Source organism: Etheostoma cragini, chromosome 3 (assembly GCF_013103735.1).
Source record: "Etheostoma cragini isolate CJK2018 chromosome 3, CSU_Ecrag_1.0, whole genome shotgun sequence".
NCBI classification, from domain to species: Eukaryota; Metazoa; Chordata; class Actinopteri; order Perciformes; family Percidae; genus Etheostoma; species Etheostoma cragini.
This window is the reverse complement of record NC_048409.1, coordinates 14,498,142-14,517,724: the sequence shown is the minus strand read 5'-3', so window position 1 is coordinate 14,517,724 and position 19,583 is coordinate 14,498,142. Positions and strand designations below refer to the sequence as shown.

The following is a 19,583-nucleotide window of genomic DNA, read 5'->3' as shown; positions in this document are numbered from 1 at the left end:
TCATCACTTTTCAGGAGGAATGAAGCATTATTTCAATGAGCTGTAAGGGTACCAACAAATTTGAGCACATCTGTATAATCATAAAGGACATTTTTAGACATGCTCTGCTTCGTGAATGTGAACCCTAGTGGGGCCAGGCCAATTTATTAATAGACACTGTTTAGAAAGGCTTGATTTTTGTCTTTGCCTTTTCAATGTCCCAGTTTAAAGATAGTGTTTAATGTGGCAACAAGCCATGACATCCGCAGCAAAGCAAATAAGCTGGAGGGTTGCCTTGACTGCTTGCTGAGTGGCTGCAGGAATCCAGTAAAACAGCCACCTTTTGCCACTGTGCACAGGTCAAAGTGAAAGGGCTCAAACAACAAACTGACAAATAACTTCAGTAAAGCAAACAGCCTCCAAACAGTCTAGATAATGAAGACATCAACCACGCCACATCAAAAAACGATGGGCTTTAACTATGTGTGATGCACAACAAAAACAAGCATATTCTTTGACTTGTAAGATCATTTTCCTGGGGGCATTAACGAAAGTAGTACACAAAACACCTAATTTCCACAATCATCCATGGTTCTATATGGAGTGCCATGCGTAGTGCTCTATTCAGTGCTTTGTGACACCTATTTTCTGACTTCCTTTTTTTGTACAGCACTATCACTGAACAACCATTGCCAGAAACAGATTCTGCTGCCTATTTTTAAACAATGTGATTTGCTTGCCTGATAATGAGATTTTCCTGAAAGTTATATTACTTAACAACTTTGAAAACTACAGGAAATGCAAAAGAGAAAATTACAGTGGATCTTACATAGAGAAAGAGAGAAGAGAAAAAGTGCAGGCTAATATGCGGTACATGCCTTGGCACTGAGAGCAGACGTACCAAAATATACATCACAAACAAGTCCCTCCAAGTCATCCCGGGCCGAGCAGCAGCTGTTTAGCCGTCTGAAATTTGGCAAGGGTGACTGGCTGCCAGGCTTATTCACTGTAAACTGCAAAGAGCAACTTCAAAATGATTAATGGCTCCTCCAACATGTTTAAGTGTGTTTCTCGGCTGTCTGTTTCTTATTTGTCTGACAGAACAAATAGTCTTAATTTTGATTAAATACTGGAGGGACATCCCTATTGTATACCACTGAGTAAGCCATTCTAAACACAACAGGGAAACCAGTACTAAACTGGTGGGTACAAACATTTACAAAGGACAATAGCTTATTTTGAATGTGGTGGTGTGTAGAGCTATGTCAGGGTAATTCATTAGAGGTTTTACCCCCAGTGGTAGCAGCAGAGACAGCAGGATGCTATGTCAACCAAACCACAGTTAGCCTTTAAAATTCTGCCCCTATGAATGAATAATGCTAGACCTACATTTAGCAGTGACAATGTGTGAAAATGCATACGCAGCTGCACCAACCCTTTTCTACACTCACAAGACTTTGGGCATCCTATGCTAAGTTAACTTTAAGTACTTTGATCAGTTACCATTTGCAAAAGGTAAACACCTCCCATATGTTTACAGAATATGACAAAACACACAGAGAGACTATGGCAGACCTAACCTAAAATATCCTCTGTGTACCGGATCCAGCGACACACCCTGGAATTGGCAGGAACCCAGTGGCCAGACAATGGAGCCAAAGTCAGAGCTGATAGCTTAACTTGCTGTGTAGAGCACAGCAATGTTTATAACGTCACATGACTTTTAATGTTTAGTGATACAATGCATTAAACTATTTTTAGTCATACATTTAAAATGATAATCCAGGAGGAAAAACTATTGAAGAAAGTTTTACTGTCATATCTGTATCATAGACTGTCATCAAAGGTTCTGAACTTCCCAAAGCACTTTTAGGGCTTCAGATTATCTTTAGATACAGTAAAAATTATATTCTTGACCTTGTTCTCTTACATGTCTAAAGGCAGTGACGTGCATCTTTTAACACTTACTGGATTACAACAACCTAGGTTTACAGCTTTGAACAAATGACCCATAGACATTTTAAACAGTTTAGACTCTGAATCAACGACAAATGACACACAACAAGGTGAACATTGTAAGTCGAAAAGCGGACAACCAACAATATCCATTTTCAACAACACCACAGTGGCCTAGTTATGTGCTGAGAGTTACACAAACCAAACTACAGTTCAAAAGTTACGGACGGCCTCCAAGATCAGAATGTGTCGAAAGATTATGAGTCCAGATAATGGTATGCTGAATGATTATTTCAAGCCCCGACTGCCACGCAAAAAAAAGAAATCTCCTGTCCCGGACTCCTGGTCCTGGCTTGTTGCCTGAGCCACTCATTATGTCACACAATGTGCTGATCGTATTCATCATCTGCCATTAGCCCCGTTTTAGCAGTGACATTTCATCCACTGAGCCATGTCAGAAAGATACAAGCAAGTGTATTCAACTGTTTTACACTTTGGCTGTCAATCATCACATTGGGATACAAACATAGTTGCTGCTAAGAGCTTTAATAACTGGCTTCAATTACAGCCTGAACCTGCCTGAATAATTGTGGCTGTTTTATTTGAAAAACAGTGATTTAGAAAGAGGTAGGCTAATCTTCAGCTAAAACTGCAATGCATGTGCTTTTTTTAAATTTATAAGTACCAGCAACCTTTTGCTGTTGTTTAAAAGTGTATAAATAATGATGTACAGCTCCAGTTCCTGGCAATAAACGTAGATATAGTGAGTGGTTTCTCTAGCTTGGCTCCGCCCTCCTAAACCACTTCTGTTCAATTTTCATTTTCCTTCAGTTCTACATCTGGGTTTGCTGTATATTTTGGGGTTTTCACCGGCCAAATCGTTACCGGTCCAATCAGCGAACAGGGAATGGCTGAGAACGATGAAGTTGAGGTTGTGTGTTATCCGTAACGGCGGAAGAGAAAGATGCAAGCAATTTGGTCCGTTGTGGCAACGCTGCCGGATATCCAGAAGTTAAAGCCTGAGCAAGAATAATATTAGCTGAGTTTTGTTAAAAATCAAAGTTTTCCTGAACCCCGTGGGGAGGAGGGCCTTGATGGTGTTGCCTCTGCGAAAACTTTGATTTTCCAGCTCCGTTAGCAGTGAAGGAGTTGGCTAAAGCTAACGCTAGCGATGCTAAGCTGACGTCACGAGCAAACGTTAGCAATTGTTTATGTCAGATCCAGAGTACCCGCCTTCAAGGAAGATAACACTTGTCAATGGAGAGAGGCCAAACTCTCTGTACAAATGAAACATACAAGAGTCTAGTAGGACCAGTCTGTAGTTTCTCTTGCCCAGATGAGGAATTCTAAGCAATGGCAACACCACTGTTATTGCATCTACATGACACAAGCCTTCTGTACTCGCACACGCGCCCCCACCCCTCAAGGAGCCAAGGAGGACACAGAGGATTAAAAAAACATGATGGACTTTTCAGAAGAGGTAATTATCTTTACTCAAGTTTCTGCATGCAAAAGTCAGATGACACCAATCTCCTGAACATAGCCATACTGAGAAATACAGAGAGAGAGTCGTGTGGAGCTGATAGTCTTCATTAGCTTTGTAGCAACTCATTTGGCAATGGCTTGAATTTAACAGATGTTCATTAATATAAAAAAGGTATGCACTAAAGCTTTAAAGTGATTGCAACAGAACAAATACTAGTCCTTTGAGGAATTCTGAAATTATGTGTCAGTTTAACTACACATTTCAGACATTTGTTTACAACCTGTAGATTTCTTCCAAACAATCATCACAATACTGCCACTTCATAACACCACAAATTTACAATCACACTATATGGTTAAAAACTGCAACAAAGCACATCCCAACAGGTAAAACAGTAAGGTAACATGAAACTACAGACACTTTAATCACCACCCGCAGAGTTAGAGAGTATGCTGATCAAATTTCTGCCTAAGTGATACAGAGTAGAGCTTTTTTTCTGAACCCAAATGAACTGTAGAAGGTGGGAAAGCAGCACAGTCTGCAGTTACTTAAGCTATAAAAGACACGTAAATGAGGACAGGGCTACACAACGCCTATATAATATGAGTCAGAAGAACACTCAATCTAACAGTCCATAGGCCAGACACATACTCCAGTCTTAGCTGTTACAGTAAACCTGTCTACGGCTCTAACACTTTCAGTAATTACAGGCTTTTGCAGAAAAGCATGCTCAGTAGAGCACTCTGAGCTTAAGTGCTTACACTTTTCAGCTTTCTGACACCTGGCAAACCCAAAACCAGGCCACAATGTAGCTTCAATGCTGAAGTATGAGACTGAAATTATGTTTGGGTTACACAAATTACCAATGTTGTGGATGAAGAATCAGACAATTCTCTTATGTAGCTTTATTCACAAAACCTTTAAACTTTCATAAGTTACACAATGCAGCTATATGATTTGAAACAGTACTCTCACTGCAACAATGAACTTAGCTTCATGTTGCATTTTAACTTTGCTTACTAAATGAGGAAATAAAGCTAACGGACATTGCTTCTAAGCAGCTTTGGAAAGCAAGTAGTTCAAATTTCTTTCTAAACTGTGATCTTCAGTGGTAGAAAACCCTGTCATGACAATGGCTTAAGCTCCATTACACCAAGTGTATGAGAAATTATAATCATTTGTTGCAGAGTCTTGGTCTCCTCAAACAGTGTGTAGCTTGTGCACACAATTTGGTCAAAATCCACCGCTAAAAACCAATGCAAATGTTCCACCAAAAGTTCCTTCCTCAGACTATTTTGCAGAGGCACCGTCACTGTGTCTTGATATTAGCGCCGCCCAAGACGATTATGATTGGTTTAAAGAAATGCAAACAATCCAGTGTTTTTCCTCCTATCCTGGAATGTGTGTACAACATCCTCCTACACAACAATAGGTCTTCATCAGTCAAAGAAACGACACGCCCATCCAATTTGGCAATCTCAATGCCATACACAGCCTAGGTGTCTAAGCGCCTAGAGTGTTACATATTTTAGCTATACTGAATAACAAAAGGTGAGAAGATACATTGAAATTCATAGGACACTTACAGGATGTGACCCCACAGCTGAACTTGGTTAAAACTGGCTCCGGCCGAATATCTTCATTTCCACTTTCTAATTTTCAACAACAACAAAATACTGGACACAGTTTTCTCATTTCTGATCGTCTGTGATCCCTCACAAGACATACAGGTATCCAAGTATTAGCAGTGGTGGAGGAAGTACTGAATACTCAGTACTTAACTCAAAGTACAAATAACCAGACACATATTTACTTTATTAAAAGTAGAAGTACCACAATGACAGCCCTACTTAAGTAAAAAGTAAAAAGTACCTGATTTTAAAGGTACTTTAAGTATTAAAAGTAAAAGTACTTCCATAACGATTTATTCTCTTAATGTCAATATTCTAATAATAAAAAAAAAAAAAACAGTATGGGATGTGGCATTTGAATTAAGTTAAGTTGAATTAGTTAGTTTAGGTTAATGTAATTGTGCGTACCATCTGTGGCCTAGTTTACATTCTGATTTAAGATTCTGGTTATCTATCAGGGTGAGCTGCATGAAGCTCGACTTTGCAATGTTTCCCACGGGACAGTGAATGCTGCACACATTTATCTAGCGAGAACACACATGGGCTTGGACAACAAGTAGGCTATGTGGCTTCACAGCTGAGGAGGTCCAGGAGTTTGTTAAGATAAATATACGGGTTGTATATTAACTATGTGAACGGATGCTTCACACATGACCAAGCAGAGTATCAGGAGCAGCAGCAGTAACGGGAGCAGCGGTAGTACCAGGAGGTACGCGACTGGCCAATAAATACCATTAAACAACAAGTCTTGGCGTGGACAAAGTGTGACTTTTAATATCGCAAGCGGTACCAGAAGCTGGACAAACTGCCGCTGGTGCAGGAGCCGCTGCTGAGGGCTTTCCTGCAGACTGCAAACGTGCGACAGTCAGGAAGACATTTGACAGGGGGAAAACAGAAAATGTAACAAAAAAGTAACGGAACATATGAGACATTTAGTGAAGTAGAAAGTAGAGATAATTGGTGCATAATGTAACAAAGTAAAAGTCAAAAGTACGCACTATTGATTCTACTTAAGTACAGATACATAAAAAATGTACATCAGTACAGTAACAAAGTATTTGTACTTTGTTGCATTGCACCACTGGGTATTAGTTTTCATTCTCTAAACTAGTCATTAAAAAAAAAAAAAGATCATCTTACCAGGCACGTCATACCACGCGGCGCCATTGGTGATGCCATCTTTAAAGGTTTCTTCCGGGGTTTCAGGACAGTTGGGCTTACCAGTCCTCATCACAGGGTGGTTCTGGGAAAACACCAGGGCTAAGTAGCGAAACAGGCTGTCGTCTTCTGACTGGCTGTACTGACCCTGTCGCTGGTGGGAGGCCGAGTCATCAAAAGGGTAACTGGCGACCACAGTGCCGCCATGCAAGTTCCCTGACAGCACGAATCTGGTAAGAAATGGCACATGTTAGAGGTTTGCTCAGGGATATCTTTAGAGTAAGTATGGACAGTGAACAATAACTCGTTGAATGTATGAGCAGGCAAGAATTCTAAAAGATAAGGTTTTTAAAAAGGATTGGGATCCTATACATAAAAAGTTATACGGAAAGAATTCTGCAGCGTGTAGCTAAATAGCAGCCCTAGAGCCGGCAGGGCCGTTTTAACTCGACGAGTATTCAGGAAAAAATTCAGGGTTTAAGTCTAGTCTTCAACACCCATCATTAAGGCATCACAGAACAGCGGTTCTTGACGACTTTATCTTGAGTGACACCTTTTAGCCATTAAAAACATTGTTGTCATATTCATATATTTATACATCAAGGTTGAATGTTAACGTGTGGCTCAGTGAATCTTTAAGCTTAACATTATCTGTGGATGGCTACTTTAGTGGGTAGCTTACCTATAGGTCAGTACGCCTATCATCAATGTTGGGTCTTTTTTTCACAAATAGGCCGATTTATCTTTGTGAATATTATGTTGGATTTATGTTAATGTTAATTATATAAATCAGGCCTGCACGATTCATTGTTCGCAGTCTCGATTTACCCTGTTCACGATTTAATTTTTAAATAAGTTAGTTTTTTTCATTTATAAAAAAAAATGACTTTGATTCTCATTAAATTTTACGAGCCGACTGCATCACAAAAGCTCCTACTTTTTCTTTAAGTTTGAAAAATAGACTGTATAAAATCCCAAGCGCTGCAATGCCCTCCCATCGCTTCATTGAGTCCTCTATGTTTACAGGCTTGTGATGATGCGCAATGTGCTATAGGTGCACGAAAAAAATCTATGTTTGGGTCTGTCTGGAAAAGGGATTTTAAAAAACAAAACAAATATTTGATTATGAAAAAAGTTGCACTATGATTTTCTGCTGTTTGTTTAGCTCGTCTTAGTGCACCTCAGTCACTATGCCATTTTGGTGTCTCAGTTCAGTAGTTCTTGACTTTATTGTGAGAGACACACCTAATACCCAAGTATGTCTTAACAAAGGAGACAAAGAAAAGGAATGTTTGTCACTCTCCAAATCTCCACTGAGAGATACACATTTACCAAAAAAGTGTTAGATAGCCATGAACTTAACTCATTCCAACCTGTGCTCTGGGCAACAACACCTCAAACAAACACTGTGTGTTACGTGTGCTGTGTTGGTGTGTTTCATAGAAGATGGGGGGGGGGGGGACTCACTTTTTCTCCTGGATCCATCTGATCATAGCCATGACCTCGGGGATATTAGCTGGATTGACATACGACTCATCGTACTGGTCAGGAAAGCTTCTGTTGAGGTCCACATCGTTGGCATTGTTTCGACCCCCGTTGACGCCACTGCAGTCGCCCTCTTTGGATTTCTCAAAGCCGTCAGGGTTCATGCTGGGCATTATGTAAATATCCGTGTTGTTCACCAGCTCGGTAATACGCGATTCCTCCCCATACTGAGTCAGCAGATACTCAATAAGGTACACCAAAACCTGCCTGGACACCGTTTCGTCGCCGTGCATGTTCCCAACGTATTTAAATTTGGGTTTCCCCGGTGTGTCACTGTTGGGGTCTTTGGTGATCCGCATCACCCAGAGCTCTCTGCCCTCAACAGACTGACCTATGCTCGACAGGTTAGATACGCCAGGGTATTTCTCAGCTAAAGACTTTAAACGCCGGGTCAGGTCGACATAATTGTAGTATTTGTTGTAAGTTTCTACCGTTTCCTCCGTCGAGCTGCTGACGCTGGCGTCACCAAGGGAGACAACAAGAAAGATAAGAACGGCGAAAAGTGAAACCCGGAGTTTCGGCGTCTTCGAGAGATACTCCCAAATCTGCAACATGTTGATGTATCTTCTTCTTCTACACCATTCGGACTTTCACATTAAAGAAGAAACACCAGTTACGGAGAGTTTGGCTCCCAAGCGACAGGCGTATTTTTGCTGTCAGCGAGCTGGCCTGCCTGTTTCCATCTACTTCCGCTCATCACACAGGGGCGGGGGGTCCCTGGTGACGTCACATTAAGGTGGACCGGCAGTGATCGACTTTATTTTTTTAGCTTTTTGCCCGAATTTCCACAATAGCCTCAATCTATTTGACACGATCTGAACGGGTTTTGTCGACTTGAATTATATAATTATCCTTACTAACGTGTCGGTTGTGAATCCTTCAGAACAGATGTTTGTTTGTTTTCTGTGTTTTTTCAACGACATAAAAAACATTTTATTTCACCTTTTTAAATAAAAGAATAGCTTACACCATTCTGGCTTTATGTAACAACTTAAATGTGGCCAATAGCATCTCCTGTATTTATTGATTTATTTATTTATTTATTAGGCCTATTTGTTTTTTTATTACAATTTATTTATTATTGTCTGTATTATTAACTTTTAAACATATTGTATTTCTTTCTGAATTATACATCTCTTGACTGATAGACTTGAACTTGTGTAATGCCAAATTGTTTGTACTGCATGTTAATAAAGTAATATATATGTCTGGAGTAACATGCTGGGCTGTATATCATTGATTGGATGGAATTTTGTACTACTGTGGGTGTCAGCGTTGCATGTTTTATTACTCAAAAGTTTCCTGTTTATTGAGTCTTTTCCTATGGCCACAGGAAACATTGTCAAGCTATTTTCTGTTGCACTATTGATTGCACTTGAAGAATTGGTAAAAGAAAATAAATATGGGGGAAATGTGGCCTGCCTATAATAGTTTTAGATCATGTTGAACCCTTTTTCACTCAAGCTTTAGACTAACTAAGCTTACATCGCCACCCACTAAATATCAAACAAACTTCATAAGTGTGTGGTGTTTATGCTTATGAGAGCCTTATGTCTTTTTTCTGGCAATGCAGAAGGTCTACCACTCTTTATCTTATAGAAATCTGAGTTTAGGTCCAATTTAAAGATTATTGAGTCAACATTTTCTAACTTTCCCTAAAGAAAACATTATGGCTCTAAGGGAAAATAAATTTCACTCTTTGGTTTTCTTATCATTGCTGTTATGCCATTAACTATTATCAGTATGCATATGGTTCTTGTTGTGTGTGTATAGGTAGAGCAACCAGCCAAACACAATGAATCCAACTTGTTTGCATTTTAAAAAATGTATGCTTTTTGCGTATTTAAATATTTAAGAACTTCTCCTCTGCTACTTACAACGATGCCAGAGAATGATATTCTCACAAACACTGTTGCTCATGATTTCCAATAATTAACTAGCAGCACGGACATATGATCATGTTTATGTGCGCATTATTTTCATATCTCAAACTGCATATTTTTAGACTTTCTAAAAATGACTACACCAGGCAGTGGAAGAATTACACTGCTCAGCATTAGAGCAAGCTTCATGTAGACTTGTTAGCCCCTCTTTTGTGTTTAAGGTATGAATGGAGAAGCCATGGCGTAAATGTACTGCAACATAAAACTTTCCAAAAATAAAGATTGGAAATAAATCACAACTGACAGCACGGAGGTTAGCAGCAGACTCTTGTATTTCTGTTTTGTTTAAGTTGCCCCTTCTTTGTTGATCACTGGTAGCACCACCTTTCACCACAAATATGAGAAGCAATGACTCTAAGTGACATCTCCACCCTTAGGCCTTTCATTTCCTTTCTTTTCATAGTGGGGTGTCAGTCAGGGGCTTCTCTTGTGATTGTTTTTTTCCCTTAACTCTTTTCATCATTTCTCACTATTTTCATTTGGCAACAGAACAAAACAAAAGTGCGGTAAACATCTTGATTGTGAAGCACCAGCAAAGTGTCAGCCTTCACCAAGGTGTGACAGAGCCGGCTAAAGCTTGGAATGACAGGGTGAAGGGGGGGAGGAGGAAGAGGAGTTGGAGGAGGTAAAGAGTGAGAGGTTGGGAGAAGAGGCAGCGGGTCTCATTGCTGGATTCGACGCAGCGACTGCACCTGGAAGGACTGAGCATGGGAGCCCCACTCTCTGTAATGTTTGTACTCGCCGCCATGACGATCACACTCCATGATGTACTGGTAACCACGGTAACCTGGAAACTGGTAGCACACCCAGCTGGACATGGAGCAAAGGAAAGCAGTGAATGATGATTTGAAATAGCCACACTTCAAAACTATTTGAGAAGAAGGCAGAAGTTAAATACTGTGGGCTTCTTTTAAAATTAGCGCCATGAGCATGTCGCACACTCCATTCAAACAGTAAAATATCAGAGGTAGAGAGACAATATCAGGTTAGGGTAGTCATAAATGGATCCATTTGACAAGACATGCAACTGCCTATGTTGGAGTTGATTACAATCAGATTAGTCAAGTGAATAAGACTGAAATGGGAACTACTGTCAACCATATTTTTCCGAAAAGATCCAGTGTGTTATGTCATTAGTTGTTCATTATCAAAATCTGTGTTGCCCGTTCACATACTTGTCCTCTTCACGAATATTTACCACCACCATTGATTCCAAGATTTCCTATTGGCTTGAAATTTTACATTTCATTTATATCAACTGGGGTAGACGCCATTTTGAAATAATGGTAGGGGACAACGATCACAAATAAAGTGACATAATCAAGTTGCAATAAATAATGAAACACATAATTTTCTCGTGAGGAATGGGATCATGTGGTAGTTAAGGTGTCTGTGTCTGCAGTTGTTAATGTAACAGCAAAACAATGTGTGCAAAATGTCTTGATCCAATGCAACATGTTAATAAATGTGTAAACAATGATACCATCCTTTCATTGATGCTCTACTGATATTACTGATATTCTAAACCCTTGGATTGTGAGTTTTAAATGTAGCATAATAGCATTCACATGTCTGAAGCCTGTAAAGAGCGATCCATCTGAGCGCAGACATTGAGACTTACGAGCCGCTCTGAATTTGCATAGATCCAATCTCGTTGTTGCCCCAGCCCATGGCCTGCAGAGAGGGGTAGTCATCATTTATCTCCCACTGGCGTCCCATGAAGTTCTCCTTCTCAAACAACACCATCTTAGACTCTTTGTGGATCTTTGTGCACACGATGCAAGAAAAAAAAAGTTTTTTACTATATACATCTTATCTGTGTGGAAAGTGCAAATTCTTTTAGTGCATAAGATCACACTGCACTACAGTCAATTTTTACAGCTGCCACAAGTCACTCTGTAGGCTGGTCACACAAGAAACCAAGCTAGTCAATTTGATGCGTCAAAGTGTAGTGCTTTTTAACTGACGCCTTTGGAGTGGAACAGAAACTCACAGCAGAGCAGATGGGGCGGAAGGACATCATCCTCTCAATGTGGTAGGCGTTGCTGCCGCTCCATGACTCCCAGTGAGGATACTCTCCTCTCTCCAATACAAACTGCTGTCCACAGAAACTGGAGTGTTCATATCCTGCCCAGCTGTCTCCAGCAAGCAGACAGACACATGTAAACAAGATGCAGCACCATTAGGACACTTGTAAAACAGACTGATTATCAGATATTAGATCTGCTTTCCATTTCAATTGTTGCTCAATGTAAATGTATTGACAGGTACAGGTAGATATGTTTAAAGTAGATAGTTTCCTCATACATCAAATGTTCTGCAGAGCTTTTTGTTTTGACTTACGCTCCACACTCCACCTTCAGGGAGCGGATGTTGTCAACGCCACACTCCATGATGTTCTGGCAGGCTGAGGTAAACTCCAGACGCTTCCCTTGGAAGTTCTCCTGGTCATAAACTGTGATCTGGAGAGGACACAAATGCATACATGTAGTATGCACATGCCACACACACACACTGATGTGTGTACAGACACACACAAAGATCATTGACACCATCAGGCCATGCATGAAATCAAAAAGAATGTGATCAGCTTTTGTTAATCATCCATGGCAAAGACATCACACTCACCTTCCATGGTCCCAGTAGGGTGGGGTTATTCAGAGCCATGCTACTGTGTGTCTGAATGCTGATTTACCTTCAGTGGAGAGAGCAGGGAGAACCATGTCAATATTAAAGGCTTATCAAGGAAAACATCACACAGTTCAAGTACAACCTGTTACCTCTCACATGCGAACTGTAACGTATGTTTTTAAATTAACGTTTATAATCAATTGCCTAGGAGGTATATTAATATTCTTTGTGTTATTACGTTTCACACGTAGTACAGTAGATAGAATCTTGACCTATAAAAAAGAACATATCAACAATTGCATGTCATCTGTTTGGGCATCAAACCCTTCTTGAAGCTGACTGCGTGCACACACTTGATGATGCAGCTTTTGATGTTGGCAAAACGCTGTATGTGTGTGCATGTGCATGTCTGACCTCAGTCTATACATTTATATGGATCAGCAGAACAAACAGACACAGAAATGTAAATTGACAATGGTCTGCACAGGTCTACAGGATGAATGGATTGAGATGGAGGGCTTACCTGACCGGCCCCAAAGAATAGCAGTGCAGTGCTCACAGGGGGCTCCACAAAAACGATGTCCACACCCAAGAGTAAATGGACCTATTTATACATGCTGGTGCTGAAAAGTAGATGGGCCTGTGGGTCGGGGCAGGAGTCAGCACATTGCTGTTCCAGTCATTGTTCAACACTGAGCTGCTGGGCTTTACCTCCCTGCAGTGGGACTGGATAGAGGGCACTGTGCCCAGTGCAGATAAGCACAAGTTCCAAATGGTCCATGACCAGTGGGTCAGACCAAGTCCTGGCACTGCCTGGTCTAGTCTTGCCAGTGACTCTAGTGAAAAAGGAAAAACACATTTAGTGTTCAAGTGCAAGTGAAAGAACAGAAATTTGAGACTACAAACCTACCACCTACTACATTTGTTGGTACTTCTGGATCCAGAAAATGAAATTGAAAGATGTTTTTTTATTAAATTAGCAGCTTTTTATTTTAATAATGTACTTACTAATTTCTTTCCACACTGTGCTGAGCTCTGTCTCTGATCTGCATGCCATGTCCACATGAACTGACCCCACATCTCTGGTCTTTTCACCTTTTCACTCACTCCTATATAGACACACGCTCAGTCATGCACACACACAGTCATGGATAGAGACAGGCATGCAAAGGCCTGTTCATGCAGTCAGAAGTAAATTCAGAGCCTACAAAAGACGTCACACACTTAGACACACACACATCTATTTAGACAGTGATAATTATCCTTGCAGTCAGTACACTTGCTTATTTTATCATTTCTTTTATTGTTTTTTTTTCATGGCAATTAAAAGTTTATTTAGTACATTTACGTTAGTAGTTTATGCAAAATTAAAATTCTTCCAAACACTTCACATAAACTACACAAGAGGTCAGTTCACCTAGCTGTCCAAACTCTAATCTCCTGGTAGTTTTGACAAAAACTCCAATAATACGTGTTTAAGTTATAGAGCTACATACACTGTACTCTTAATACTCTAGGTTTATGAGGGCCGAAAAAATTGTCAGAGTAAATAAATTAGTTTGAGATTAGTTTGGAAGCAAACAGTGATATTGCTATTTTATATACAGTATATATATTTATATTTAGTGGCATTGTATGCCTTTATTAGATAGAACAGCTTTAGACATGAAAGGGGAGAAAGCGGGGGAACTTTATGCAGCAAAGAGACCCAGGTCGGAATTGAACCCGCGACCGCTGCATGGAGGACTAAGCTTCTGTTCTCGGGTCCACGGTGATCCACCCAGGCGCCCAACAAACTGTGATTTAACATTCATTTATAAAAAAGTTGAAACTTTCAGTATCTGTTATGACTTACATATATTTGAATTCATATTTAAATGTAATATGAAGTTGACTTTTCTAAGCTCAACAAACGGCATCTGCATGTATGAGAAATGAAGGTGAAACATCTATAGATGTTTTTTGGGTTCTTTTTCCAAGTGTTTAAGCAAACGTATATTTCAGTCACACCCAAAAAGATGATGAGAGACAGGATGTTGACATTTTCTGGAAGGTTGCTTTGTAACTGCTGTTAGCTTGCAATACCAATATAAAGATTAATGTTGTTGTTACTGTAAATTTAGTATGATTTATAACACTAACAGAGGTTTACATAAGCCTCAGAAACACATCTCAATCCTGGTCTTACTGTAAAAAGGACATGTACATGTCAATGTCTTTGTATTTTGTAAAAAATAAATAATTAACATCTACCATGGGTTCTTCCTCTATGCTCTAACATGATACATTCATACTGTGAATGTTTGCCCATGGGCCTTTCACCACTGTCCAACAGCTGCATCAAAATCCTTAAAACAACATCAGATGAAAATAACATTGTTCTATGTTCCAATGAGCTGTCTGCTAGCAATTCGTTTTTTACGCATTACAATCATTGTGTCACTGGTGTGAGAGATCCATCGGCAAATACTCATACATCCAACGTTTAAAATGATTTACTGTAATAGAAGGAAGTCAGACTAAATCTGAATCTTTTTTTTTGCTTACAGAAGTCAGTTAATGTATCTGTGGTTTTTTTGTACAAATGAATTATGTCTGTTTTCACAAGTCATAAAAAGTTAATACTCTGTAGGTGTGCATGCACAAATGCATCTGTGCATATGACATGAGCGTGTCGGTGGAGTTGTATGAGATGTTTATGTATGGATACAGCCTGTCCAGCACTATAATACGCAAAAGAGAAACCAACACTCGCCTGTCCAAACAATAGAGAGATTGATGCCGCTCCTGCAGTCAGCACATTACACACACAGGGATCAAAGGCTTGGGCCAGCTGCACCAAGGATCAAGAGAAAAAGAGAGAATATGGAGGTAAAAGACAAAACAGATCACAGAGAAACTTGGTAAAAATGACAAAAGGGAAGGATAAAGACAATAGTAAGAATTTACTTAGAAAGCGAGGGGCAGAACGTGAGACCGGTGTCTGCAAAGTGAATGTGTGTGTGTGTGTGTGTGTGTGTGTGTGTGTGTGTGTGTGTGTGTGTGTGTGCGTGTAAAACTAAACTTTCTGCTGATGGCAGTGACTGTCCCCGGTCCCCCACAATTGTGCTGGACAACAAAACAGGCAGCCGAGTCAGCACGACTTGCGCACAGATAAGCAGCATGACCTTTGACCCCTGCACTGTGCTTTAAAGAGCTCACAGCCAATGAGAACTCAGAGTCCAGCCTCTATAGACTCGGGCTGGATGTAAATGTATATATATATCCCCACCAGCAACGCCTGTGTCCATCACTTTCGCAATAGATCGCTCCGTTCCAACCTGCAATTTTAACTGTAAGTTTCCACTCTAAGGTCTTCTAACTCTGTAACATCTGCTAGAATCATTAGATATAAAGGGGAATGTTGTGGTGTTCATGTCTGCTCACACTTTGCACCAAGCAAGGCTTGGCTCTTTTCTTTTTCCTTAACTTTCAACTGAGTAGAGTGAATGTTGACATAAAATGCAGAAGGGTATGATTTTATGTTATAGTGCGGCTCTCATGTTCAGTTGCTCATTCTGAGGTTAGATGGATGAGAAAGACGAGGGGCTGTGCCTAATCATTTTTCCTTAAAATTGGATCATGGCAGGTTTGGATGGCTTAGTTCTTTGTGATTGGTTATTGAGTTGCTCTCATGGAGTGGGATCAGTGGAAAATGTACAGAAGAATCCCCACTTTGAGGGAAGAATCACATGAATGTTGCTAAGAAGTTGTTGGGCTAGACAAGCAAAACATTGAAAGGACTTCAGTTATATCCCACTATTACTGGAAACAGAAAAAGATATAACAGCATTGTTTAACAAATGCTTGCATTTAAATTATTGCAGAAATTTGCTTGTTTTTCTTCATTTTGCTTTTCAAATTTAAATTGAGCAAAAAGCCTTGAGGTTAATGTTATAGTCGATAATAGAAGAAAAGATGTTCAAAACAAAGAAAGAGTTGGACTGTTTTCACAAAATGGTTTAATTTTAGAAGTGCTATTTCAACAACTTTTCACATGTACAGTGGTTTAACTGGATGCATTAACCTTGATGCAGTGATGCACTAGGGTACTCCAGGGTCTGTCAGAGCAACGTGGCATCATTGTTGGGTGTGGTTAAAGGGGCTCACCCAACCACACCCATCGGTGATTCTGGTTAGTGTAAGGGGAGAAACAGACTTTCAACCACAGAGGGTAGTGAAAAGCCTTGAAAGCCTTTATAAGGACACACATTAATTAAGGGCATTCACTAATTGCAGTCTTTGCAGTGTACCCATTACAACTGAAGGATCCTTCCAGTTCTTATCAACAAGAGGAATCTTCATGCACACACACCACTCTTGGTTTACATGTTGTATTCCAGCAGTAAAGAAACAGTAATGACCCACACTGATTTGGGGAAATTGGTGACTTACTCTATTCTTTTTTTTCTCTCTCTAGATCCGATCATGTCCCACTCAGGTGCTCAGGGTAGCATTGGCAGCCACTCTGCCATTGGGATGCGCAATCACAAGGTACTTCGACAGTTAGTTTTATTAATAAACTAATTCTAAAACTAAGCCTTAACTGAGGCATTGACATTTTGTTACTTCTACATCAGAGATGAATTACTTCGGCTTGTTTTACCTTTCAGATGTACCTCTATGAATATGAGAACTTCCAAGGTCGTAGGATGGAACTGTTCGGAGAGTGCCGTAACCTGTGTGAGAAGGGTTTTGAAAGAATTGGCTCCATCAGAGTTGAGTGTGGACCGTAAGTCATTACATCTGTCATCAAAATGTGTGTTGCAACTCTGTAGATCGTTTTTCCCCAAATAAAATATGTATCTATCTGTCTATCTATCTTTGCAGCTGGGTGGGTTATGAGCAGCAGAACATGACTGGTGAGATGTTCATGCTGGAGAAGGGAGACTATCCCCGCTGGGACACCTGGTCCAACAGCTACAGGTGTGATCGCTTCATGTCGGTCAGGCCCGTCAGAATGGTGAGTTGGGATCAACCTGCAGGGAGGGTGGTGCTGATTTGTATCACTGTTGTCAAGCTCCTCATCCATCTTCTATTACCTCTATTTAAGGATGCAGCTATATGTGTATTGAAAGGCTTATTCCACTGCCAGTATTTTTGGATTGCTAAAATTTTTGTGCTATTATGTTGTAATTTGACAATGTTCTGACTAAAAAATCCAGAGAAATGCAAGTATTCAGTGTTTTTTTTCCCAGAGGTTTGGTCCTGGCTTGTAAAGCCATGTTTCTATTCAAACCATCAATAACTGTTCTTGTGTCCCTTTTGTGCTTCATCTAATCTTAGTGATCCTGACTGGACTTGGGTTTAAATCTCTTCATTGGCTCAAATCTGTGACAGTAAACCAGAAGCTGTTTCAACAACCTCTAGAGTAACAGCTACTGATTCAAAGTGATGTTTGTATCTTACAGGATGCCCAGGATCACAAGATTTGCCTGTATGAATGTCCAAACTTTGAGGGTCGTAAGATGGAGGTGTGCGATGAGGACATTCCAAGCCTGTGGTCTTACGGCTTCCAGGACCGAGTTTCCAGCATCCAGGTCACCGGTGGAACGTAAGACATTTCTGTCAATCACATTGAAATGAAAACTAAAAGGACACACACCTGTTGGCCAACATAAGGAGAGCTTTGAGGTTTACGTGTGTTTCTCTCTACTTCCTCACACAGCTGGGTGGGCTACCAGTACCCAGGCTACCGTGGCTACCAGTATGTGTTTGAGATGGGCCCTTTCAAGCACTGGAACGAGTGGGGAGCCCATCACCCCCAGATCCAGTCCATCCGTAGGGTGAGAGACATGCAGACACACCGCAGGGGCTGCTTCGAGATGACCGCATAGAGAGGAGTCCAGCAGACTGTGGGCCAACAGGAGGGAATAGCAAAGGGGTCAGGCTTGCCATGCTGCTAACAATCCCTTGAAAATTCTTCAACAGCCACCTAGCCACACATAAGCTAATGGCTTTTGAATTTTGTTATGCATTTACTGGTAGGATTTGGGAGTGTGTGGCATTGTGAATGATTCTGATGAGAAGTTCTGATTGTCACAGACTTCCAGAGTAACTGTAACACCGGTAAAAATGGTAGCAATGCTCTCTGTTTACAGACCTCTAAGAAAGATTAAGAAAGGCGGCTTATAGGGGATTAGTTTGTGTTTATTAGTTTGTTTCAATGCTATTATAACCCTTTTATTTTATTTTTAACTACTCGCCTACATGTTTCTAGCTGGCATGATGCCGATAAGCCTGTTCACCAAGGTGCTATCCCTCTCCTGGGATCCACAGATTTTAAAGAGCAAAGGGATAAACAATCATATCACTCCTCACAAGGTACTACCATGGACAGCTCTCAGCTCTGCACATGCCCTGCAGTAAGTTTGCCAAGCAGAGGGAGGCACTATCTTCTCATTGCAAAGCAAAAGGCTCACTTCACTGAAAGGAAGAGGGCACTGGCCAGTGTGTGATTAATCAAAAGAGAGGTGGAGGTGCAGGGTTGTGTTTTGCAGATGTGAATATCTTTTGGCTGGCCCGTTTCAGCTCATTGATGGGGCTGACCGGAGATTTGCATTTTACACTTTCTCAGGGATGCTGGCATCTGGAAATCTACTTTCCAATGAAGAAAAATGAAATAAAGATATTATAAAGCTGAAAGATAGTCTCATCTACATCTTTGTTTTCCCTATTTTTTTTACATTTTCATTAAGGGTAATGGTGGTCTTATACTCAGGTGTTATTTAAAGGGTATATATGAATAGGTTTTATTTACAGAGGATCAAGAGATTATGTGTGATGTGAAAACTAACGAGCTTCAGGTTTTGGTTTTCAGGCCCACAACTTTGCTGTTTTAGATCAGTCTCACCATTCTCTTCAACCTTGTTTCCAGTAGCTGCAGGCAGTAGTTTTTGTAAATAGAAATCTTCAACAAACACCCTGCAAAATACTGGTGTGACACCAAACAGCATACAGACAAAGTTACATACTACCTGGAGCATTTAGTAGGTAAAACACCAGATATTCCCTCAAGAATTGAGACCAAAACAGAGCTAAAAGCAGAGTAAATGTTGGACTTACATTCATCCGGAGGCAAGAAACACAACTCCAAATTAGTGCTAATGTTGTGTAGCGTCTGCTGAGTGGGTAATTGTTTGTGAGCATAACGACATTATAAGGCAATAATATGTAAATGTTATTTTTACTACATTACCTGTTGAGGCAAACAAT

At 40.4% G+C, this 19,583-nt stretch overlaps 3 protein-coding genes across 4 annotated transcripts in view; 1 reads left to right on the top strand and 2 right to left on the bottom strand.

The window, feature by feature from the left end:
* The window catches only part of cpda (carboxypeptidase D, a), a 21,138-nt gene extending 12,680 nt beyond the window's left edge, over positions 1-8,458 (bottom strand). The window contains exons 1-2 of one of the 2 annotated variants that reach the window (XM_034864310.1): positions 7,678-8,458; positions 6,193-6,440 (exon numbers count right to left, since the gene is read on the bottom strand). In XM_034864310.1, the coding sequence (XP_034720201.1) occupies positions 6,193-6,440; positions 7,678-8,309 (880 nt within the window). In that variant the 5' untranslated portion in view covers positions 8,310-8,458. Of the gene's footprint in view, positions 1-6,192; positions 6,441-7,673 lie in introns of both variants that reach the window. The other variant, XM_034864317.1, reaches the window with a different exon arrangement.
* A 1,494-nt stretch (positions 8,459-9,952) lies between these two features.
* Positions 9,953-13,116, bottom strand: cryba1a (crystallin, beta A1a). Its single transcript, XM_034865443.1, has 6 exons — positions 12,853-13,116; positions 12,327-12,393; positions 12,042-12,160; positions 11,692-11,833; positions 11,320-11,462; positions 9,953-10,508 (listed from the first exon to the last, which is right to left on the bottom strand). The coding sequence occupies exons 2-6, from the start codon at positions 12,363-12,365 to the stop codon at positions 10,361-10,363; spliced, it is 591 nt and encodes a 196-aa protein (XP_034721334.1). The 5' UTR covers positions 12,366-12,393; positions 12,853-13,116; the 3' UTR covers positions 9,953-10,360.
* Positions 13,117-15,584: 2,468 nt separating this feature from the next.
* crybb1l3 (crystallin, beta B1, like 3) lies at positions 15,585-19,013 on the top strand. Its single transcript, XM_034865414.1, has 6 exons — positions 15,585-15,663; positions 16,789-16,862; positions 16,982-17,100; positions 17,199-17,331; positions 17,780-17,922; positions 18,037-19,013. The coding sequence occupies exons 2-6, from the start codon at positions 16,797-16,799 to the stop codon at positions 18,203-18,205; spliced, it is 630 nt and encodes a 209-aa protein (XP_034721305.1). The 5' UTR covers positions 15,585-15,663; positions 16,789-16,796; the 3' UTR covers positions 18,206-19,013.
* The last annotated feature ends 570 nt before the right edge of the window (positions 19,014-19,583 follow it).